The 25,013-nt window shown below is 41.0% G+C and overlaps 1 protein-coding gene across 17 annotated transcripts in view; it reads left to right on the forward strand.

Annotated features, from left to right (window-relative positions):
- PRR5 (proline rich 5) overlaps positions 1-25,013 on the forward strand; it is a 78,360-nt gene that overhangs the window by 44,702 nt on the left and 8,645 nt on the right. For 16 of the 17 annotated variants that reach the window (XM_072346046.1, XM_072346047.1, XM_072346038.1 and 13 more), the window contains 4 exons: positions 4,769-4,817; positions 5,478-5,535; positions 7,743-7,834; positions 10,005-10,145. In XM_072346046.1, the coding sequence (XP_072202147.1) occupies positions 4,769-4,817; positions 5,478-5,535; positions 7,743-7,834; positions 10,005-10,145 (340 nt within the window). The remainder of the gene's footprint in view (positions 1-4,768; positions 4,818-5,477; positions 5,536-7,742; positions 7,835-10,004; positions 10,146-25,013) is intronic. The other variant, XM_072346148.1, reaches the window with a different exon arrangement.

A 25,013-nucleotide genomic window follows, 5' to 3' on the forward strand; every position in this document is an offset into this window, starting at 1 on the left:
CAAACTGACTACAAACAGTATTTTTCCCCCTGTTTGTGATGGATTATGCTGCTGCATGACAGGCCCATTTCCTTTGTTAGCATAAGAATAATGCTGCTGCATTGTCATCTTGGCTGATCATTCAGTTTTGCTCTGTTTTGGGAGGAACTGTGTCTGGTGACTCACAACTGAACTGATGGACAAAATATAATGGAATTTAACCAATCTAGAAAGGTGCTGCCATAAACAAGACATCAGCAGCATCACTTGCGATGTGAGTGAATGTGTGATGGTCTGCAGCATGGCTTTTGTGGCTGGTTCGCATAGTTGTGTCCCTGCCACAGGTATTTGATTCCCAGCAGATAAAATCCAGCCCCGAGAGAGAATCATGTTCAGTAAATGTATGACCTTCTCCTTATAGCCTGGAAAGGAAGAGCAGGTTACTTAAAGGAGCCCCAGCCTAGAGGTTGTTCCCTCTCACCTTCTACTTGATTTGAACATCCTTTTAATTCACTGTCAAATTCCACCCTTTCTTTCACTGATTGATTGGACTTCTTGGTGAAGCTTCTCGGTGTGTGTCCTGCATGCAGTTCATTCATATGGCATTCTGAGATGAGAAAACAGCAAATGGACTAAGAGTGCAGAAAGCTTTGTCTATAGAAGAAAGCATGGTAGTGGTATTTTTTGAGCCTGTTTGTGTATAAGTCCAGATGTGGCCTCTTTCTTGAAGCTGCACTCCTGCTGGCTTCTTCATTTTATTGCTGATCACAGTTATTTACTTTGTGGGACCTCCTGACTTGCAACTCAAACCTTTCTCTTCAATTAAGTTTAGCTCAAGCCGTAACAAAGAAACTACCAACTTCACAAATACAAAAGGAATCTGGGTTACTATTATTGGTATTTAATTCAAAATGCTTTATTTTGGTTAATACTAGTATTCAGTGTAAAGATATCTAGTTCATAAATATGACCTCAAAACTGGGACAAGTCTGTGTTTGCCTTAAGACAGTTTTAGATGCATTTGCCTAAGAAGTACATAAACAAAATGAAACACATCACCCTTACTTCCATGGAGAAAAATTTGAGTATGGAAGTGTTTGGGTTATCATTAACCTAATGTCCATAAACTTCTTCAACATTTACTGAATGGTAAAATAAGTTTTTGTTTTGACACTTTAATTGGAGCAGATTCTGGAATATTTTCATAGTTAAACCTTGAATACCCAATTGACTCACAGACTAAGTGTTAGTATTTGAGCGCTTTCATCACACCTGTGTTGTTTGTGCACCTTCATTTTGACTCGGGAGTGTCACAGTGTCCAATTACCATGTATCATGTACCTGGGCAAATACTTACATACAGCTTCCTAGCCTGAATACACATGTAGAGGCTTTGTACTCTGATTATTTATGTGCTGATTGCTTAGTAAGGGTCAATGGGTACGAGTCTGTACAGTCTCACTTACTAAAGTAAGGGAAATGCAGAGAAAGCACAATATCCTGTGTTAATACACATTTATAGCTCCCTTTTTTTGAGTTTCAAGATAATGGTTTGATGCAAACAGCACATTTTGGTGGTGTTTCCTCTTTTGTAGCAAAAGTTCAAATCCAGTAAAATCACATCCTTATACTTGCTTCTTATAGTCTAATTGCTATGAAAGTTGTAATCATTTATAATACTGTCTTAGACTGAGTAGTGTTTCAAGAGAATCTCAAAATGAATCAAGGAAGCAGCAACAGGAAGATAAAAAAAAAGACAGGAGCTATTTTAGTGTATTTTATGCACATTTTTACTATCGTATTAATTTATGAAGTCATTAAACAGGCAATGAAAGTCTGGTAATAATGATATACAAGCATCATAAAACTGCTTAATGACTGTCAGCAAAATCAGATGCACTTGAATTCTTCTGTCTGGTCAGTGATCTCTTATAGCTTTAATCAGTTTTTTTACCTGGATTCCACCATGACATCCACTTATCTAGATAAATTTACTCAGCAGTCTGAATTTTCCAGATTCTGACAGATGACGATCTAATTGATTTTTGTTAAAGGAAATTAAATTAAGATTGAAGAATAAAGAGCAAGCAATATCTTCTGTCCAGTTTTGTTGTGGATCTCTTAGATGAATGTGGTGCTGAGAACTTCAAAGAGCAGTGCTCTGTTGTGGCCTGAGGGCCTCACTGTTTCACTAGAAATTAATTAAGCAGTGTGAAGTGTCTGTATTATTAGGGATTCAAAGGGCAAGATGCATTAATTGTGCTGTCAGTTTTTCTACCCTGTAACCAGAGGTGTTAATGTAACTGTGCTGCTGATTAGTGTGAAGCAGTCCAGTGCATAGAATCACAGAATCATAAAATCACCAAGTTTGGAAAAGACCTACAAGGTCAGCCAGTACAAATGCCCACATATCACCAATATTTCTCACTAAACCATGTCCCTCGGTACAATATCTGAACATTCCTTTAACACCTCCAGCACCATCAGCTGCATTTAATTCCATTCACCACCACTCTCTGGGCCCAGCCCTCCAGCCAGTTCTTTACCCAGCAGAGTGTACATGCCCAAGCCATGGGCTTGTCAAAAGCCTTGCTGAAGTCTAGGTAAACCACATCAACAGCCTTTCCCTCATCTACCAGACGGGTCACTCGATATAGAAGGACGTCAAGTTGGTCAAGCAGGACCTGCCCTTCATGAATCCATACTGGCTAGGCCTAATCGCCCTGTTGTTCTGCACATGCCATGTGATCTCCCTCAAGATGATCTGCTCCATAACCTTCCTTGGCACTGAGATCACACTGGCAGGCCTGTAGTTCCCTGGATCTATTTTGATGATTCTTGTAGATGGGAGTCACACTGACAAGTCTCCAATCCTCTGAGACCTCTCCAACTGACCAGGAACACTGATAGATGGTGGAAGCTGGCTTGCCTATCACCTGTGCCAGTTTCCTCAGCACCCTCTGGTGGATCCCACCTCACCCCATGGACTTTTGGCAGTCCAGGTGGAGTAGCAGGTCTCAAATTGTTTAAAGACAGATGTAAGGAAGGCATTGAGAACCTCAGCCTTTTCCTTATGCTCAGTGTTTTTTTTTCCCCCCGCAGCATCCAGTAATGGATGGAAATTCTTTTTAGATCCTCTTGCTGTTAAAAAAAAAAAGTTTTTCTCTTTTAAACATGATTCTATGATCTAATTAACCACAAGCTTTTTGTTCAGTTCATTCACAGCTGAAAATTGGAAATGGGGTGGGATTTTGTTTTATCAGAGGGCCAGTTATCAGATAAGTAGAACATCATTTTGTATTTCCTGCTCTAAATGCCAAGAATTATCAGTAGAACCTAAAGAATAAAAGGGAGAAAGTATTTGCATATCACCTGTTAAAGACTATGAGGAAACTTGGACTAGACTTCAAAGAGCTGCTAGCTTGAGGAAAGGGTAGAAATTTAAGCAGAATCCGTCAGCATGAAGTACCAGTTCTTTCTTGAAACAGCAGCACAAAGATATACATTGGAATAAATTGTCACTAGAATAGTAGAATTTAAAGCCACAACTTTATTGTTATTCTAACATAAAATTGTTATTAGTTATAATAATTTAATTACTTATTTCTTTACTAAAGATGTAACCCAAAGGGATGGATGATAACTTGCTACCAGATGTGTAGTTTACGTAACTACACAAGTGATCAAAGCATTGAGTTGCCAGGCTGATGTGGGTCTTTAGATTTTGAGTTGAATTTTACCTCATTTCTTCTGGATACCTGAGGTGGTCACACAAAGGCAGATTTCCATAAGAGGTCAAGTCAAGGCCAGACTGGCAAGTGCTCAGAAATTCCAGCTGGAGTCAAACTCTAAAGTGGTCTGACCTCTTGCTTGTGCATCTGAACAGTGACATAAGTGCAAAGAAGTGCTAAATGTCTAGCATTGAGTATGTGAGACTTAAACAATATACAACTCTTCAGCTTTGTGGTGACTTCTGTCTGGATGGAAATGTTGGGCTCGTGGGTCTGGAATTTGTTTATGGTAGTTTTGTTTTGTTTTGTTTTGTTTTGTTTTGTTTTGTTTTGTTTTGTTTTGTTTTGTTTTGTTTTTTAATGTGAATTTGGTTTGCTCCGTGAGATGAGTTTGTAGGTTTTAGTGCAGAGGACTCCTGCAACACAGAGTTGAACTGTTACATTTCTACCTGCTTTTTTTGCTGAAACTACATGAAACTTCAGCTAAATGGATCCTGACTTGGAAGATCATGACCCCTTTCAGAAAACTCGCCATATTTCATACTTGCAACAAAACCTGTAGATCATCTTGTCTCAGGTTTCTCTCTGACATTTTGTCATGGCGCTTTTTGGAGAGTTACACAGAACAGATTATCTGGCTGTGAGCACACCTCAGCTCTGTTATGTGCCTGTTTGTTGGCTCAGCCACATTGACAGAAATCCAAGACTTCTCCCACACTTGCAATGTCAGATGCCAGTCCAACCCTGGTACAGAAGGAGAACAGCTCAGGCATTTTAAAAAAGGGTTAGATGTGGGATGGAATGCATCCTCTTTCAGTTTCTTTTCATATGCGTTCATGCAGTGAACCATCTAAAAGAACAGCAGGTGTTTTGCACCTCACAGAAATGCTGGTTAAGCGTCTTAGTATTGTTGGCCCTGTTTGTTAGAATTTTAGTTAAGCATCATTGACAGGCTGTATGAAAATATTTTGTTATTAGTATCTTCCCCTTTTCCATGCAGCATGCAGCTAATACAGTTTGTTGATTACAGAGGTCCTTTTCTTATTCTTTTCATACAGGCAGTTATTGAAAACAGAACTGGGATCCTTCTTCACCGAATATTTACAGGTAGGTGTGTGCTTTCTTTCATTTAAATCAGATTATTTTTTTTCTGTACTACTGAGCAAAATCCTTTCACCTGCTCTAAATGCCAATATGGAGTCACTTGAAACCATTTAGAGATTTCCATTGACTTCTTTGTTGATATTTATGAGTAAGTGAGATCTGGGGTTCATATACACATTAGATAGTGAAAGCCCCGGTGCCTGTAGTAGCCTTGTGCAGTCAGTGTTTTTGTACGGCACTACCATCTTTCAGCAGATTTCAGACATTCACTCGTAACTTAAAATTTAAATTCCTGAATAAAGCAACTAATTTCATTGTAAGTATGGTTCCTAGGAAAGACAGTTAGTAATAAGTACCTATTGTGTATTGAAGCAGTATTCTTTTACAAGACAATATATGCAGTGTGAGTCAGCCACTTGAATTCAAGGAGCACTTTGCACTGCACAAAGTGGGTGCTGCGTCCTGCAAGCAGTAGGAGATTGGAGCGTTATTTGAAATGCGTCCCAAGCGAGTTGGACATGGCAGGAAAAGTCCTCCTGTATTTGATCATCAAAATGAAACCTTGTCTACTGTCAGAAATTAAGAAAAATCAAATTATGAAATATGGTGGCTAGAGGGAAGTATACAGTTGAGTAACTTTAGTCTCTATTTTATTCTTTACAGAATCAGCTGCTCACAAAAGGCATGGTGATCCTAAGAGACAAGATCCGGTTTTATGAAGGTATCTTGAATTTTAGTATAGCTATCTATGTCTGTCAGAGGAGTTTTAGCAATGCATCCTGAAGGCAGCTCAGTTCTTTCTGCAAATTCCCTTGTACTGTGAATTAAGAGGATTTAGTCTATTCCTCCTGTATGTTGTTTTGACGTACGATGGTATTCCCGTTGACCTTCATCAGGGAGAAGTGACCACCCAGAGCAGCTAGAGAGCAAAGAATTAATACCTCAGATGTAGGCACTTCCTTCTCCAATTATTGTCTACTCAACATTAAAGAAAAGAGGAAAGACAGAAAGATGTATTTTAATAAACAAAAATCTAAACTTTGGGATGCAAATAAGTTGAAGCACCTGTCAAAATGCAGAGCAGTGCTGTGGGTTGCTTTAAGAGTTGTTTTGGATTCATGCTTACATAAATGAGGTCAGACGCTGTCTCTTTTTCACTGTCAAGGCTCCATTTATCTGCCTGCACCTTCTGGAGGTGTCACCTTGTGGAAGTAAACATCAAGGTGGTTTCTTTTATGTTTGGAACAGTCAAGTCCAAATTTAAAATAGATGAGTACAGAGGCAGGGGATGAATTTGTGAGTAAAAAACAATTTCTGCTTTATTTATTTATTTATTTATTTATTTTCATTTGTGTCTATGCAATTCTAGAGAAACGTGTCCATTAGAATTAGTTCCCACTGATACAATTGTATTTTTCGCCCAATGGACATTTTTGGGTCCACTCATTCTCTTTCCTTTCAGTGTAAGCACTGCAATGAAAACCTGAGCCAGAGTAGTTTTTGAATGAATCTATGTGAATACAGAAAGAAAGGTACCTTCTCAATGTGCTAGGGGCAGTGCATAGGAAAAACACAGCCAGGGCTTGGTTTGTCCTGTCAGCTTTCAACCAATGCTTCCTTTGATGACCACCTTCATTTCATGTCCTGTGCTATTCTGCAGCTTTTAGATGTGTTATTCAATATGCTGTTTTGTCTTAGAAATCGGCTAGGCATTACAGCATCAAAAAGTGACATGATTTTGGAATATTTCCAAGGATTATTCAATATGTAAATTGTCTGAAGATCTTTGAAGAGTCTTTTTGAAGAAATGTGGCTTTCCTCAAGCAAAGCTGCAGTCATAATATCACTTAATATAAATATACTGTTTTACCAGTCGCCTGGAGACATCCATTTCCGTTTGTTTCAGCTATCTGTAAATCTTAAATGTGACCTTTCATTACTGGCAGCACAGTTGATGGGATTGAGATGGTGCTATAGGATCCAACTTTTCTGATAAAAAGACTATGGCCCAGAACACAACAGAAGGAGAACAAATTTCACATTACAGTACTCCGACTCTTCTGAGGAGAACACTGAGTTCTTCAGTTATATGAAATAACAGCTTGGAGAGCACAAATAGAGCTGTAAGGCTTTCAAGGTCTTTGTAGCTGCTTTGTAAATCACAAAGAAAGTCATTTTTAAGGATCAAATTGGCAAATTAGATGCAGAGAGCGACCGAACTCCAATCCCTTGTTCTGAAGGTTTTACTAGCTTGAAAATAAAAAAATAATACCACTGATGTTTGATGTCTGTGCTGAGAAAAAAAATAAAGTGGAATGTAAGACCACTAAGTGGATTTCAAATATAGGAGTGTTTTTATTAAATACAAAATTTCAGCAAGCTGGAATTTTTTTATATATATATATTTTAATTTTTTTTTATCTTTTTCTTTTTAATTTGGTGAATCATTTTGTGTTTTTCTCTTTAAAATATGATCAGAACTGCTGGTAACTATTAAGTTGACCAAACACATGCTTGGAAAAAATACATGGAAATGTCAAGTCACTAAAGGATATGGGAAGGTAGCTGCAGTTCAGGAATCTAATTCAGAGGCAGAGATCTTTCAGGCAGAAACTTTTATGTTACCTTATTTATTGAGTTTCTGGTCAACGTGTGTTTCTAGAGCTGGAATCTGGTTTTCCTAGCATCAGAGATGCAACGCTGCAGAGTCCATCCCATAGTTGGTGACCCTGTGCCTCTCTCAAAATACCTGCCACAAATCTGGGAGCCCAAATATTGAATTATTTGATGTTTTGAAAGGATTACAAATCCTTTGCTACTGAAAGTATCTGATAAATGATTCGTCTTCATATAGAGCTAGCAGAGTCACGTTTTCAGTTAGCTGATTAAAACCAAAACAGTTGAGTAATTTGTTTCATGTTTTTGCAGGGCAGAAACTGCTGGATACCTTAGCTGAAACCTGGGATTTTTTCTTCAGTGATGTCCTGCCCATGCTTCAGGCTATTTTCTATCCTGTGCAGGTGAAAAATTACACTGTTACTATAGAATCTTGAAAAACCAGAAAAAGCAACCCTACTTGTTCATCAACAGATTGATGCAATCCTAAACTCTCTCTCCTCAGGCCAACCTTCCATTACAGCTGTTCTGTATAGACAAGTTATGCAAATAAGTCACTTATGCAAACAGAGATTTGAAGTGCTCGGGTGAGAACGATGAAGGGGAACTTTGAAAATAGGTATACAGTACAGGTAGCATGACTTGTCCTCATGTCAGCTCACACTAGAAGTCCACAAAGGGCATGAACGATAAACTAAAATACACACACAGGGAAATAAGTGGAGCTATGTGGACTTCAATACACACATTTCCTCCTCTGCCATAAGAATATCTGTGAAGTACCTCCACTTTTGAGAAGGAGGTCAAATTCTATACTACTTAAAATGGAAAAGAGTAGTCAGTAAAATTAGACAAGTTAACCTGAGCTAAGAGTTTGACTCCAGTAATTTAAAATCCATGTTAGGTACTTGGTCTGATTTGAATGAAGGCTCAAACTTCTGACTTAATGATGGTCAAAAGAGTGCTTTTACTGATGTCCTAGGGGAATGTGTCCCAGATAGTTATAAGTGACTTTCTAGAGTTACTCTTGGATACCTATAGATTTTATTTGGGAGTTCAGTGCCTAAACATATTTGGGAAGGTTTAGGAAGCTTTCTTTAATTTTGCCGAATGGACATGATGCCTAAAGTGATTGTGCAGAGGTCATCAGTATTACCATTTTGCAATTGACTGAGTTAATTGCAGGCGTGAAATATGAATTCAGTGGGGGAGTTGCAACTTTACAGCAAATTTGATTCTGAAAGAGAAGTGCTCTGAAATCGTGTATAGTGCTAGTTCACAGACTTGTGTCTACCCAGCAGAGAGTTTAAAGTGGTTGAGAGAAGCTGATATTAAAATCTGTTAGAACAGCGTGGTTTTACATAGTGACACATAAGCTAAATCCAAAGTGCTTAGGAACCTAGTAGTATAGGTAGGTTCTCAACCTGATTTTGAAAAGTGCTTAACTAAATTAGAACTCAGATGTATTTGAAGATGGCACCAAACAACTCTTTTCAGTGTTGTATTCTTGAGACGTTTGAGAATAATCTCCCAATGCAAAACTTTTCATTTTTCAAAAGGAAATAATAACTTTAATTTTCAAAGAAGCCTGAACGGGATAAAAGCCCTAGGTCCCAGGTAATTTCAAATAGATCTAGGTTCCAAAAACCTAGCTGATGTTTATGTGCTCTTGGTAATTCTATTCACTGGGAATTTAAGCAGCTTTGGGGACTGTCTTTACATTAGTATAAATACTTACACAAAATAAAAAGGTATGGAGGAGTCAGCCTTTGTTCTAAGTTAAGCTATGTCAATACTAACTGAAAACCAGACTTTTCAGAAGGTTTGGTATTTGAGTGGCAGCACTCAAAACTACAGGCAAGATTATTTATGTACAGCTACATATGTCCAAGGAAAAAGTCCTAATCCCAGCAACTGAAACAGTTTTACAACTTCTCATTGGGCATAAAAGATGTGTTGTTAATCTTTGTGGGCAAAGCTAGCATCACATTTTTCAGATCAGATTTTTCTAAGCAAGGTGTGATTCTTGTACTGTAAAAAAGGTATCTTGGAAAATGCAATATGAGACTTCAGCTCAGTTCTTGCCTTATATTGAAAACTCCAAAACTGAAGAGAACATTTGGACCCACAGGTGGGTCAATTTGGACCCACAGTCAGGAATTATACCATAAATTGAAGAGAGTACCCAGCCACTACTCAAAATCTTGAGAAATACTGGAAATCCAGCCCTGCTTTTTCCATCCCTAATTTCTTTTATTTAACATACCATATGTTTCCTTGATGTTAAAGTACAATATGTTATTATATATCTTGCACTCAGGTAAGATTTCCACACCTCCTCCCCCATATCTCATGATCTTCATATATAGCTGTACTCATTCATTGTCTGCAGCATTCAGAACTTCTGAATCAAATTCACTGTGCAGATTTGTGGGCTGCTCCGTGTCCTTTGTTGTATTTCCTCTGCTTTCCACTCAGGCATACCATTCTTGTAATCCTTCAGAAGTGGAGGAAAGACATGGAAACTTGTTTTCACAACATTCATTATTCATTTTTCTTTCTTTCTGTTCCAAGGGGAAGGAACCCTCAGTTCGGCAGCTGGCTCTTCTGCACTTTAGGAATATAATTACCCTCAACATTAAACTAGAAGATGCATTATCACGTTCCAGAGCAAGAGTTCCACCTTCTATTATTCAAATGCTGCTAATACTCCAGGTACATCAATTATTTCTCTGACTGTTTTCTTTATCTGTCTTTCCTTACTGTATTGCTCAAGACTGCTTTAGTGGCTTCTGCTTTTAATCCTTCACTGAAATGTTCTTTCCCAAAATTCCATAGCTTCTATGTAATTAAATTTAGTCTTGATCATATCTGGAACTGCAGAGTCTCAGATTGCATGCCTAAAATTCAGGGGCTCCAAGAATACAGAGTGGTTTTGAAACCATAAGGCTTAAAATAAGAAGTTTTGCAAGAAGGCCAGCGTATGTAGTAATAACATGACTTTAATGAAGTGCAATGTGTTACTGCATTAGCTGTTCTGGATAAGAAGATTCACATCTGGAGTAGGCAACAAAACAAATACACAATTTACAATCATATTTGGTCACTAGAATGAAATTTAATCGGAACTGTGAATACAGTAACATGAAGACCTAATACTGGCACTTGCCTTCTGTGTTAAAAGGTTTTTAGTAGTGAATAGAAACACAAGGAGGAATTCAGGTCAAAAGGCAAGTGTATAAAATATATTTTCTTAATTAAAGAAAGGCATGGCCTTGTGTTGAGAAGGAGGGCAAGACAGAGAGGGAGACCCAGGAGTGGATTTCCTATGGAATGGGAGAATTTTATATTTTCTTGACTGGTTATTTTTTTAATAAACAAATAGATTTACAGCAAACAAAAGGATATGGTTTCTCACACTTAGAATTATTCTTTGCTTTTCACCGCTATGAATTAGTACTGCATCCGGAATGGTTTTAAAGGGCTTGATAACCTAAAGGCTAATGATGAAAACGGAGCAAGAAGGACGATGATCTTCACTTAGTCAAGAAATGGTGTTTCACTCAGCTGATTACAGAGTGCATTTGTTGAGGTGTATAATGGTGTTTTAACTTAGTTTTCTCAACAAAAGGTATTTACACGATAGGACAGCCTGGTTGCCGCTTACTACCTCTCTCACCAAATGTTTATTGAAACTACAGGCTGATTGTGACACACTGACATTGATATCAGAGATATTAAGATTCCTATGAGTTCCTTGGAAATTAATGTCTGGAGAGAGGAGTGGAACCTCAGGGAAAAAATGGAGTATGAGCTTAACTGCATAATGAGACTTCAAAGAATTCACATAATTAAACTGTGAACCCAACTGTGTTAATAGACACCAGAGACTCCACATGAGAGAATACCATTATGAAAATCTTAATCGCAGGAAGGTTTTCTACCAAGCCTCCTCTCTTAGACGTAAGGTAAACTGCCCATTGGAAACCAGCTTCAGAGGTGTTATTACTGACAGATCTGCTAGCTTTGTTGTGGTTTCTTCTTTAAAGGATCCGCATTAGCTATGGGCACGATCCTGCTTCAAATGAATTCCATGGTGAGCTAGGAAATGAACAACATCCTGATTCAGAAAGTTCTTGCGGAGTCCCTTGTGAGGATCAGTGCTACAATAAACTGTTGACAAATCTGCTTCCTTCAACAACCAAAAGAGTTAACAAGCTGGATGCCTGGTGAAAGGACAGATCCATTCCCATTGCAAAAATATTGGTGGAAATCAATAAAAAAATGAGAGGGGATTTGCCCCTGGGTGTTCATTTCTGCATGTGTTACCTACAGTTTTGTGGTGGGGATGGTGAAAGTTCTTTATTGGCAATGGCTCTGCCAAACCTGTGGTTTAAAATCTAATGGAAATTGCAGGAAAAGATCAGAAGAAGATCTGGGAAAGAGCTATTTACATGCTTAGCCGTGTTGGTCAATAATTGAACTTCAGAGCAAAGACTTTTTCCCAAGTGCAAAGTCACATTAAACAAAAGCAGTTTTTATATGCTTATGACATAATAATGGAATTTCCTCGAGATAGATTAACTCAATATGTGAACATGGCTGGAAGCGAGAGAACACTTCAGCTGCCCAAAAAGTACATGGTGATCTTGTGTGTATAAATATCTCAGACTGAGAGAAAATGCTTTGGTGTAGGCATTGTTTAATCCCTATTCTGTCTGCTATCTATATCACTTTCATAAGAAACCCGGTGATACTGCAGCAGATTCCCATGGCTGGAAGATAATTCTAGTGGTGTTGGCCCTGGACAAAGTGTTGAACTTGTCATGAAATTTCCCCATTTCTGTCCCTGACTGTGTTCTGCTGTTATGTTACCTAATTAAAGAGTAGATCATACTCTTCAGGACAGAAGCAGTAATGTCAGCTGAAGTTCACAGTTTGACAAATGCACGTGCTTACATATACCAGTCTGGCCTGTTAGACTCAATTGAAAAAGCAGAGGTTTGGTAACTAGTACAGGGTCCATCTAATACTGCTCATGCATTATCTTGTCACAGTGTAAAGGCAGAACTCTGTCAGTCTGGCAGAAGCCGCTCTCCTTATGGAGAGAGAAAGAAGCTTTTTAAAGAGGAAATAGAAGCAGCAGCAATCTTTGAACTTTATTCAGGAGGCAGGTTGCTGATCAAGCAAAGCCCAGTGAGCAATCCTTTTATCTGAACGTGGTTTGCTTCATTGGTTTCAGCACGTGAGCAACTTTGTTGGCCTCTATGTGGTTACTGACCTATTGCAAGTTACACATGTTCCTTGCTTGCTCAGCTGGCCCCACTCTAGCAAGGAGATTAAAGCAGTCTCTGATGAAGACCTCCTGGATAAAAGGTACTGAGATGAAGTTGATCCCCCTGCTTCATTGTTTGAGTGATTGTTTTGCCTTCTTTACATCAAATCTTACATCGTATCCAGAGTGAACTGTTTGCTGGAAACATGTCTACCAGCTATGCATTTAATACTGTAGTATGGAAGAAGCGCCTTGTACCACTGACACTTTCTGCTGCCAGCATGGCCTGACCCAGTTACAAAGCATGAACTGAAATGATAATCCTCTGTGGCCACTTAAGCTAAAGCGCCTCCAGGATGTACCCTATTTATCTGGTAGAACCTTCAAGAACAGATTTGTGATCGAGGGAAGTAAAAGAACTAAAAACTGCTTTTGAGCAGTTTTTTGCATACATATGCAAAAATATATATATATATTTTTTTGCATACATATGCACTGGAGTTCATGTCAATAGACTGTGTTACCAGTCTCACCTCAGTGACCTTTCTTTTTGGGTGGAATTAGAAAGGTGGAGAAAGAGGCGTAAACAGAGCAAGAGATCAGAAAAGGATTTTCTCCTGTATATTATGTGAATCAAAGAGAGCAAAAATACCACCAGAGTATTTCACCAGAGGGAAAACAATCTGCTTTATTTCCCAAAACCCGTACTGTCAAAGAAGACGTTTGCTACTGAAACTGGAACATCTCATCTCCAGGTATCTTTCTCGAGATGAGAAGGTCAGAAGTGGAGAATTAGAGTGTTTACCTGCATCTCTTGGTTGACATCAGGATTATTTGAGCTCACGGAATGTCTCTAGGTCACCCAAGAGATATTTCAAAACTATAGAAAAGCATAGCATAACAATTCATGCTGAGGGATGAGGCCTCACTGAACATAAGATCTAAAGAGAAAAATAAAACCTGTGGTTTCCTTTTTGGCTTCTCTGAGCTTCATTTGAAATGCCTTGTTCGTTTGCTCTCTGTAAAAGGAGACAGTCTAAATACTTAAAATCACCCACTGGGACCTGTTTGTTATCTCTAGAGTGTTCTAAACATACATGCAACTCCTCACACTTAAAAAGGGGTGGAAAAGCACATTGCAAGACCTGAAAGTAGATACAAAGACTGCTGTTTTTCCATCTCAGCAACCACACAGCAAACCAGAGACAGCACAGTGGTTAAAAACAAAATACCCTTTTCTATTGGAAAACTGCAGGGGTCTGACTGTAGGAAAAGTAGAATTTCTAAAAGACCGTGGTGTCTGTAAATGGGAGTCAAGTCACTGTGGCCATTGGATTTTGAATTCAGTGATAGCTTTTGGGAGCTTGTCCTACCACATCTTTTGGACCTGAAGCATAGGGTGAACAAAGAGCTGTGGGTGTGTGATTTATGCATACCTTTACTTTCTTTGTTTCTTAGTTTCAGCTGGGACAAAATTGTTTTCTTCAGAGTGTCTGGTATGATGTTTTGTTTTTATCCTCAGAGAAAGACAATGTTAATAACACACCGATGTTTAGAGTTACTGCTAGGCAGTGGTGTACAGAGCCAAAGCCATTCATAGTGAAGAGCCCAAGATGCTGGGAGGGAATAGTATTAGGACAGCTGACTTAAACTGGCCAAGGGATATTCCTTACATGACATCGTCATGTATGAGTGAATATATAACAAGTGATGCACAAGCAATTGCTCACTATCCTCTCACTGATGCTCTGTTCACCCCCTAAGCAGTGGAAGAGAGTGAAATGAACTCTCACTCCCTTCAAAACTCCTTCTGCATGATGTCACATGGTATGGAATATCCCTTTGGCCAGTTTAAGCCATCTGTCCTAATACCGTTCCCTTCCAGCTCCTTGGGCCCTTCACTGTGAATGGTGAGTGGTATAAGATGCATATATATGTGTATATATGTATGTGTGTATATATCTATATACACACAGTCTTAACTATTATCCTTTTCCTTTTCTCTTAATAAGCAGTTCTATCTCACCCCACAAGTTCTACATTGTGTATTTCAATTCTCTCCCCCATCTCACTGGGAAGAGGGAGAGGAGTAATCAAATGACTGGGTGGTGCTCAGCCACCTGCTGGGTTAAACCACAACATTTCTCTACTTTCCCCTTAATTTCTGGTTTATAAGACAAAAATAAAAACAAGAGGAAAGCTATAAATAAATATATTGCAGACCCTACAGAATCAACAGACAGAAAACCCCTGCTCCCCCAAGGTAGTGCAAGAATGTGTCTTCCTCCTTCCCAGTGAAAAAATGCTTTGTCTGTGTTGTTTGCATCAACCTCACAGACATGTTTCCTTTATATTGATATAAAGGAAACTGAGATTTCTAAGCAATGTTCTCTGTCTTATTCTGTTGAGTCTGTTGTTTCTGAAAGGGCAGTTTGTAGCAATGAAATTGTCGGGAGTTTGTTATGTTGGAATGAGTTTGTATGACCATGATTTTTTTCAAGGCATACCATTCATTTTTGGTAGGAAAAAGATTCTTTTGAAAGCAGATCTTGGTGTTTTTGCTAGTGAGGAGTACTTTTCATGTTTGATTTTGCTTTTCTTCATACGATTTTTATTGCTGTGTTAGTTTGCAGATGCTGGGATATATTTCTACATGGAAGCAGTAAAAATGCTGCAGTTATTTCATCTGTGTCTTGGAGTATTAGTTCAAGCAGGTTTGGACGTGCTGTGCTGTGGTGGCTGGGATGAGGAGCTGGGAGTATTGATGGAAGAGTTCTAAAAAAAAACATCAGCAGCAGCCTCAGTGTGACGCAGAGGAACCAAAAAGGTCTAAATGTGTGTTATAGTACTGCTGACACTTCTGTGGGCACCGTGGTGCAAAGACAGGAGTGCCAAGTAAACCATGTGTCATGTCAGTGAAAAGTGATTCCCCTGCCATAGATAGGGAATACAGCAATGTAAGTGACAAGGCCATGAGCCAGGGACAGTTGAGGGCTATCCTTTTTCTAGCTGTAGATTTGTAGTTAAAGAGAGAAACCACATCAGAAGCATATTTCCCTTCTAATGCTTTTAGCTCAGTTTCCACCTTGCGCTTAGTTTGAGGCTTGCCACAGTGCTGCTTTCTTTAGGTGAAGAGGCAGGGAGGTGGGCATGGATGCTTCTGAGCACGCCATAAGTTTGTCTTACAATGGTCTTCTGCAACCATAGTTGCAGCTCAGTAATTGCTTCCACACAGCAGACTTGGAAAGGTGAGTGCTCATGTGGATCTTCCTTATTACCACAGTGGTGAAAGTCCAGGGCAATAAGTGAAAAGAACAGATTGCATGTTGAAACTGAGCGCTCACTAAAACTAGCTGTCAACACTTGACAGCACTACGTGTTGCCATTTTTCTCACTGTAAGCAGTGGGGAAAAAAAAGGAAAGCAGCACAAAGTGTTCTGTTGGCTTGCTGCATATGAACTCGTCTCATGAATACCATGGCATAATCCTTCAAACGTGCATCTTGTCCATCATCTTAACAGAAAGGCAGTGTAAGTCAGTTCAAGACAACATGACTATAGCCTTGCCTTTACTGATTAAACACAATTATTCTGTTGGAAGGCAATTTGCATTGTGCAAACTCCCTTTGGGTGTGTGCTCATGATGCATTTTGAAAGTACCTTGCTTTATGTAAAATGTCACTTCTGTGAGGAATGCCAAAGGCACGGCTCTGAAGCTGTCTGCCCTGAGCTAGACTGTTCCCATCCTTCCAGAGTTGCAGTGACTGCCTGCACCCTGTCTTGCACTGTGGCATTATCCTAAGATGGAGATGCAACTGCTCAAGCCAGGTTGGTACATGTTTAACCTAAGCTACACCCAGCAGTCCTTACTAAAATACATTTATGCCCTGGAGTTGGCCTCCATTGATGAGCCCAGCCTATTAAAACCAGTGCAAGTTTATTTGTAAGCAAATCATGAACTGATAAAATAGAGTTAAATTGGTAAAATCATTTTTAACTTGAATTAGAACATCCCTGCAAGCTCCATAATTTTATCAAGTGAGAGGTAGAATGCTTTACCTAATTGCGTTAGTTCATACAAATGCCTTTTGTAGACTGACTCAGGCTAGTGGACTAAACACAGTATAAAAGACAGTATAGAAATTTTTACCATTGACAACTGAGCAGGGAGTGTTCCCACGGTGCAGGAATCCTTTGAGGCATGGTGCTTTAGTAGTGCAATTCATGGCTTGTCTACAGGGGGAATGTAAGAAAGTTTAGCTGCCTTTTAAAGAAGATTAATTAAACCTCATTAAAACCCCGTATGGATACTAATTCTGAGAATTAAATAACTAGGAAGAATGGCAAGATAAATGAATGACACTTTAATTCTAGTTCAGCGGCCAGTGCACAACTTATCTAAACAGGTTCCTGTTCTCAGTGACTATTTCTTCACTTTCCTGAGTGCCTCCAGGTAGACAAACAAGCAGCTGGTTCCCAGAAGCATCAGTCACTTCCCAGCCCTCACAGCCATTGAGCTGTGAGCTGCCCAATGACACCAGACCTTATGTGGCACCTGCCAGCTGCAGCAGTGGTGACACTAGGCGCTATGTGAAGGAGGACAGCGGGATCTCCATGCACATGGTGTTTTCAGGCAGGTCACAAAGCCAACTGATGCTTTGGGCAAGGCCTCTGCGGGTAGCATCTCTTGTTTGGATTCACCTGGCACTTCTCACAACGAGGTCTGCTTATGTTGCATTCCCCACAGCAGAAAAGCTGACCGCACAGCGTTGTTCTGTAGCATTGTGTATGTGGACTTGGTCACTGGTTTTCAGGGACAACTCTTCAACAGTTTCCAGTTAGATCTGTGAGTACTAGGCTATCTATACATGACCTCCTGACTCTTTTCTTCCCCTGACCCCATCCTGTTTTCCCATAGAAGAGAGAAAGTCAGAGAGGGAAATAACTGGCAGTGTAGAGGCCAGCTGGAAGCTTGTCCTTGCAGGAAGCTCTTTCTCTGACCTCAGTTTTCCTCTCCCATCTTTAATCATGATGTTAAACTGGACCAGGCTCTGGGAGCAGCCTATTGCAGTGTGCCAGGACACACAGCAAGACCCATTAGGTGTTTAAGACTGATGAACATCTCTTGGTGATGCCCAAAATGCTGCCCTCCCAGAGGCAGCAGCGAGTCACAGGAAGGCAGTAGAAATACAGGCACAGTGAAGTGAGCAGCCAGGTGGTTTGGGGGCAGATAGCTTGGCCAGCACTCCCAGTTCGAGACACAGCTGTCCCCCAGTGGCAGTGTGGGAGCAGTCTGCCTGAACCAGTGTGAATGGCAGTATGGTGGAAAAATCCCACATATGTAATTAAAGAGTGAAAAAAAAAAATCATTTCCTGTGTGAACTGTTTGGAAGCAGTTCTGACAGCTGCTTGCTTTCCTTCAGGAATGATTTCTCCTGGGGTTTCGTTGTTTGCCTGTTTCTTCAACTATGCTACAGGATTTTATAGTTATGGGAAGCTATAATTTTCCATTTAAACCGACAGGGTGCGTAAAACAAATTGCACAGATTTTCCTCGCCTCTAAAATCTCCCTAGAAGATGCTGTGCAAAAGGCAAAGAGTTGTGAACGATATGGAAGCTCCTGCACTGAAATGCTACCCAAGCCTGTCCCTGGGCCTACTCTTGCCCCTTGTGTGGTAGCTAAAGCCAGTAGTCCATGGGACAGTGTGTTGCAGGCTGGTGACATGGAGGCTTGTATGGGGGGTAATAGGTTTGTGGTGTATTTCTTCCAAACTAAAGGGCTGTGCGTTGTAATCTGCAGAAGATAGAGGAGTGGCTGAGTGAGTCTCCTGGAGTTGTCCTCTCTCTCATGGCAAGTGGGGAGTGTGAAATATCCTCCGTCAGGAGTTTTGCAGCCTTACCCTGAGCTCTGTTGTGGCTGCAGAAGTAACAACTGCATGGCACAGCGATACGCGTACTGTGAAATTCATTAACTTGCCACTACCCAGTAATTACAAGCAATTAAAAGGCAAACAGTTAATCATGTGACTATGCAGGCTTTGGATTATGCTCTTTGATTGAAATCTCGCTGTTGCCAGCCATCTGTTGTTGCCAGTGAGCTGCCTACTCCTTGCCACAAATCTTCCTGGGGTGCAGGGTGGGATGGTCCTGCCTGGGGTCAGGCAGCTGGTCACTGTGGGGAGGCCCCAGTACTTAGCAGCTTTGCTGAGGCTGTGAGTGAGCTGGTTGGCCTTTGAAGCACAGTTTTAGTGAGACTTGACCATTTGTCTGAAACAGGATGGGAACTGCAGTGAGAAGAGGCGTGAGGAGGGGAGGCTGCCTTGCCCGCCTCTCCCTCCAGAACTGCTGCTTTTTAGTGTTTTCTAATCCAAGTGCAGTTTTGGAAAATGCAAGCACACTGGAATTGAGCAGACACTGGCCAAAGAGTCACAGCTTAACCTGGCTCAAGTCTGTTAGGAAGATACTTTGCAAAATACAGCTGTTGAGCTTGGAGTAGCTCTCACGTAACACCGGTTTACTTTCTATTGCTTGTAAAGCTGAGAGCTGTCAGCTTCTGCTGCTACGGTACATCTCCAAGCTTCTCACCAATATGGATAGGTGGAGCCTTCTTGTGTAGGGCACTGAATAAACACGATGGAAATATGCTCTCTGCAATAAAGATTGCACAGACTGATAGGAGACGGGAAATATATGGATGGGCAAATGGATAACATAACAAAACAAGGAGTCACACCTACTTGTACTGATCTATGGCACATAATTCCTTGTTGTCCTTAGTGATCCAAATGTCATATAGAGAGGGTAATGAGGTCACTGTCCTCTGTAGGCTGTAGGTCGCCTTTTGAGTTCCGAGAATGAAGATAAATCTCTCATTCCTCCTTGTATCACTCATGAGCCTTTCTTGTGGTTTCGTTGTTCAGCTACAAAGAACAAAAGCCTTGAAGAAGCAATGGGGTATTTCCACTTTTTCTCCTAGTGTCTGAATCACACGAGACTGGCTATTTAGGCAGCAAGAAACTAATGCAGCTTGACTGAAGCCCCCGTTTTTCTAGAGGCAAAACTGAGCAGCAGTGTGGTCTGAAAAGTTGTATAATACGATTATGTATTTTTCAGAATTGCTAACATTTAAAACAGAAGCAAGTAGAAGGATTGTTCCAGCAGGCAGCTGCGCGTGGTTATGCAGATTAACTTCCAGCATCAGACAGCTTTGAAGACAAATGGCTTTCGTTTAAGTAGCAGGGCTGTATCTTCAAGAGGTACATCAGAGGTTCAATTGACGTCAACCACACTTTTTTTTCCCCCCACATTAATCTACCGCAGTTATTGCGAGAGCTGCTTTGTCACTGATGTGCTGCAACGTGGAGTCGTCAGTGTGACAGGTGGCTAGGATAACGAAAGGATGGGCAGCCTGCCTGGCCGCTTAGGATAGATAGGGCTTCTGGAGGATGCTGCCTCCTGGTTCCTGAGGGTGAGTTGGTGGGCATGGAAATTGTTACCATCAGAAATAACAAACATGGAAAAAAACCCTCAGAAGACACAGTTGACTTGTTCTCCATTAATTCTATTCTTGAGTCCCCTGGAAAGGTTGAAGTGTCAGGGAGGGTGCTGAGGGATGAATACCCATTAATGATTTAAGAGAGGAGAGTGGCTGTGAAAGGCAGCATCGGAAACCCTCACAGGTAGGTAACAGCAGTCAAGTTAGTGTGTGCAGAGCTTCAAAAGCATTTCTTAGATGTCTCTTTAAAAGAGGCTGGATGCACTGAGGGAGGGCTCTACCATCTTTTTGTCTGTTCAAGTCCCCACCAGAAAATAAATGCGTGATGGATTTTCTTATAATAAATGTTCAATGAGGAGAAACTCAGAGACAAGACTCTGTAAAAGACTTGAATGTTTGGAGTTAAAAGTAGTGAATTCCCCAGCAAGGTGAGATGAGCTTAACGCGTACAGTTCAGAGAGAACTTTAGGAGGGAACCTGGAAGAAATGAGAGGTTTCACTCCCTTGGCCATTGAATGTCACATCTCATTATTCAGTGATGCACAGGGTGATCTCTGCGTGGGGCTGCACTTGCTGTTCTGTGCATGCCTGTGTTTGCCTCTGAGTCTTATGTGGCAGTGCCACAGCATCTGGAAACGCAGACAAACTAACTCCAGCTCGAGTTTATTCCATAAAGAGCTCTTCAGAGACACTCGCTTATGCATAGATTCATTTGATGTGTTGTCAAAGTCACATTAATTAGCTTATTTGACTGGAATGATTGCATTTCTTATCAGTGCCCAGAGGAGACACTTAGCTGGGAATCAAACGACCTCCAGCCCTAAAACTATGATAGTCGAAATACATAATATTATTATTCTTTGCTGGATCTTTTTTAGCAGACTGGCTGCTCAGCTTCTGCAGGATGCTAACCCAAAGTCTCAAAGTGACTTCCTTACTTCTAATCATTTTATATCACTTGCTTATCTTCAGTCTTTATCTTCTGCTTTGGTTGCTTTTGGGTTGTTCTCTTTCTTTGCAATTTCATATAACATTTTCAAGAAAAGCAGTGTATTAGGTTGCTGTGGGTCAGAGGAAGACTAGCCTCTTCTCAGTGTTTGATCCTTTCTGGAAAGAAAAATCCCACTGCTATCTGTGTACAGATGAACCACTGGAAAAACTCTGAGCTGCCTAACACAAACCACTGTCTGCTGCTTTGTCTCCCTTATCTTTTGTCTATGTCTGAGTGCCACCACTGAAAGGAAGAGAGAGACAGCGCTGCTTCTCACGCTGACAGTGACAGAACTTGGCACTTGCTGGAGATTAAAGTGAATATGACAAGATCTTTATTTCTGAGGCAGTCAGAGGGATCTGAAGTGCTGACTTCTGTCAATGCTGCATTGGCAAGCCGTTCTGCCTCTCCCTTTGCGAGCACTGTTGCTATGAGAAAAGCGAGAGGCAGAGATAAGATCAGATGTGTTTAACCCTTGAAATATTTGAGGATTTACCAGGGTGCCAGTGATTGAAGCTAGAGCAGTGTGAGGAGGAAATGATTTGAGGCAATACTGACAGGGACTCGTAGGCATACGACCATCACTTGTGTGGATGTATCCTTTCAGCACATGTGAAAAAGCTACTGCTGCTCAGAAATGGACATGTCATGTGTGGAGCATGGCCTTTAGTGGTTGTAAAACAGTATGAAACCATGAAAATAATGGGGGCTGTTCTGATTCTGGATGATTCATGCACAAGACCAATTTTTCACATTACTTCCAGGCACCTGGTATACTTGGTTGGGCACACATACTACTGAAAACAAATTATCCTGTGTTAGACATGAATTATTGGCCTCCTCCCCAGGGGTGAGGGCTGTATCAGAGAGGGGAAGCAGTTTTCTTTTAGCTCGCTCTCATCTGCAGAAATGGGCTCTCTATTTTTCCCAGTCCAGCAGCCTTTGGGCTGCTGCAGAGGAACCCCCTTGGAAAGGAGCACACATAGAATCATAGAATCCTAAAATCGCAAGGTTGGAAAGGACATAGTTCAGGTGGATCAGGTTCAGCATTGTCAACGCAGATTCAAAGCAGAATGTAGTCTCTGCTTGAAGCAGTTTTGATCCTTTTTTGTGTCTGTTTCCTAAGGGCTAAAACTGTCTAATTTATCTGCTTGGCATGCAAGTAGCATGAATCATTGGGGAAACCCAGGAGGAAGTAACTGGAATTTTTGGTCCAGGCTGGCAAATGCAGATGAGTAGGACAGCAGAAGAGCTCAGCATTGCACTCGTGCAACCACTCAAGAAAAGCGCTTTGCAAAAGTGCTGAAGAAAGCCATTCTCACCCCTGCTCAGAGGATTCACTAGTTAATCTGTTTTTTTCCTTTATTTTTAGAAACTATAATCCTATCAATTATTCACCATCTCAATTTCAGTGGTTAAATAGTATCTAGCACAGATTCTTTTTGCTTAGGAGCTTCTGCAAATTGCCATACAGTGGGTTTTTATGTCACTGCTTCCTAGAAGCATCGGTATTTTCTACAAGAAAGGCCTTCATGCACACACTGTTTCCTTTTTTGCTCTTCCATGCACTTCACACACTGTCACTGTTAGTGACAAAATGTTGAATTTAGTGAACTTTTGGTCTGACACTGAGCGGTAAATTCTATGTACTGCATTGCCCTTAGTGTCAAGACTGGGGAAGCTGAGAAGAATCAGTTATCACATTTGATACTGCAGGAGCTTACTCATGAGTTTGCCTTTATTCCATGTGTCAGTGAAGGCAGATGCTGTTTCATGAATACAATTCCATTTGTATAGCACAGGGGAATCCTCTCTGTGGGGCTGATTCTCTGTGCATAAGGTGGGCAGTTGAAAGCACAGTGTATCCAGCTTAGGGCATCCTGATTCTGATGGGAGCCCCAGGCAGTTGTGAGAACAAGGTGAGGGAGTTTTTCAGTAGAGTGTTGTGCAAGTTAGATGATGGAGGAGGTGCGAGGTGGATGGGCTGATATGGTGCTCCACTATGCAGTAAGAACAGCTGTGCACAGGAGGACAGCCCAGCGGCCTGCAGTCCGCACGCCCCACCTGCAGTGATTTCATGCCTGCTCTGAATCATGATTGCTTCTGTGTTGCTTCAAATCTGAGAAGGCTATATATGGCTCCATGAAAAGTGTTACGCTCAAGCATGGTGAGAAGCAGTCATGGCCTGTGAGGGCACTTTTTCACTCATGTCTTAGTAGCAAGGCTCCTGCTATTTCACTGACGGAAATAAGAGGCAGATCTTGCTGTCATGTGGTCACCCGGGTGTACACTGCAGTCTGTGCACTCTTACCACTTCTCCACAAGCAGGACTGGCTGAGTAATACATGTTTTCACTGTAGATACTGTTCTGTGTCTGCCTTGTGGTATGACTTGTGACTTTTAATTGCAGCTTTCCTTGGGAGTATCTGGCCAACTATTACTACCCAATATTTGTCAGGTTTCATGCATGTCAGTCATCCTGATGTGGCCTTTTGCCAGTGAAAGAGAGAAATGCATTTCTTAGTGCATTTTTCTTTCCTCCAAAGTATCTGCTGGGCTTTAGCAGAAAAGTGCAACATTTCTTAGCCATTTTCCTGTGTGGTTGAGACAGGGTGGTTTACGAGGCTGGGACCTCATTTTGTATTTGGGCCTGATGCCGTGAGCACCTCCGGTCGCATGTTTCCTTCCATGCAGGACAAGGGCAGGGCTGTTTTTTATTGGTAGGGGTAAGGATGCCCCAGCAGATCCAGGTTGAGGATGCCCCAGCAGCATAATTCTCAGGGAATGTTGTTTGGCCATAAGCTGAGACATGTACAGTTCCTGCTACAGCTTCCTCCCCAGGAGCTTCACTCTTGTGGATCATCAAGACACCAAGAGTAATGATTGCTATGATTACTTAACCCAGAAGTCTGGTTTTTGCTTCATTTCTGGAGTCCAGAAGTCAGTAAAGTAGGATCTGGCTTGTGGCTGTTTTTACTTTGTGTCCCCTGCAGTAGTGCTGCTGCCCAGCAGTTTGCCCAGCAGTTTAATTACAAGGCAATCTCCCACACCACTATTTAGTCATGTAAATGTGCTGATCAGCTGAAACATTAAATCTGAACTTAAGAGTACTATAGTCGTGTAATCAATGACAAGCGTACACTTGACCATATCTACATTTGCATGCTGGGCTGAGGTAGTCAGCCCATTAGGTCAGCATTATGTCCAGTTGTTAGGATACACTTAGACACTGGAAGTATATTTTCATGTATAATTTGTTAGGTAAATGGTCCTATAATACTCTGTGCTAAAGAGAGAAATGAAAAGCAACTGACTGAGACCTCCATTTCTGGGTGTTCCTAGCTGTGGAAATTATTAGTCAGAACTGGAAACTGTAAAGGACCTGTCTCCTTTCAAAAGTTCTGAGCAAAACTCTTCAGTTTCTGTTGGTTACTTAGAAGTGGTTTGGTGTTCATGGTTGTTTGTGCATGTTTTCACACACAGATGAGTGAGGAGTTACGTGGGCCAAGTTTCAGTAGTCCAGTACTGAAGCAGCCTGCAGTCAAGATGAATACCAAGGTCTCTGCAGAGAAGCCCAGCAGATGGTGGGGAGCTTGTGCAGGGTCTGAAAAGGGAGCTAAGGATGAATGTGGGGTTTTAGGAGGGTGTGGAGGCAATAGGATGAAACTAAGGGTTGAATCGAGAGGAGCTGGGTATGAGAGAGTGATGGCCATGTGGAAATCCAGCTAAGATACCAAAGTGGAATAACATGAGCCAAGCATCAACAAAAAAAAACCATCCAGGAGAATCTGGAGGCAGCCAGCAGCTAGCTTTGTTCCTACCA

Source organism: Excalfactoria chinensis, chromosome 1, assembly GCF_039878825.1.
Source record: "Excalfactoria chinensis isolate bCotChi1 chromosome 1, bCotChi1.hap2, whole genome shotgun sequence".
NCBI lineage: Eukaryota > Metazoa > Chordata > Aves > Galliformes > Phasianidae > Excalfactoria > Excalfactoria chinensis.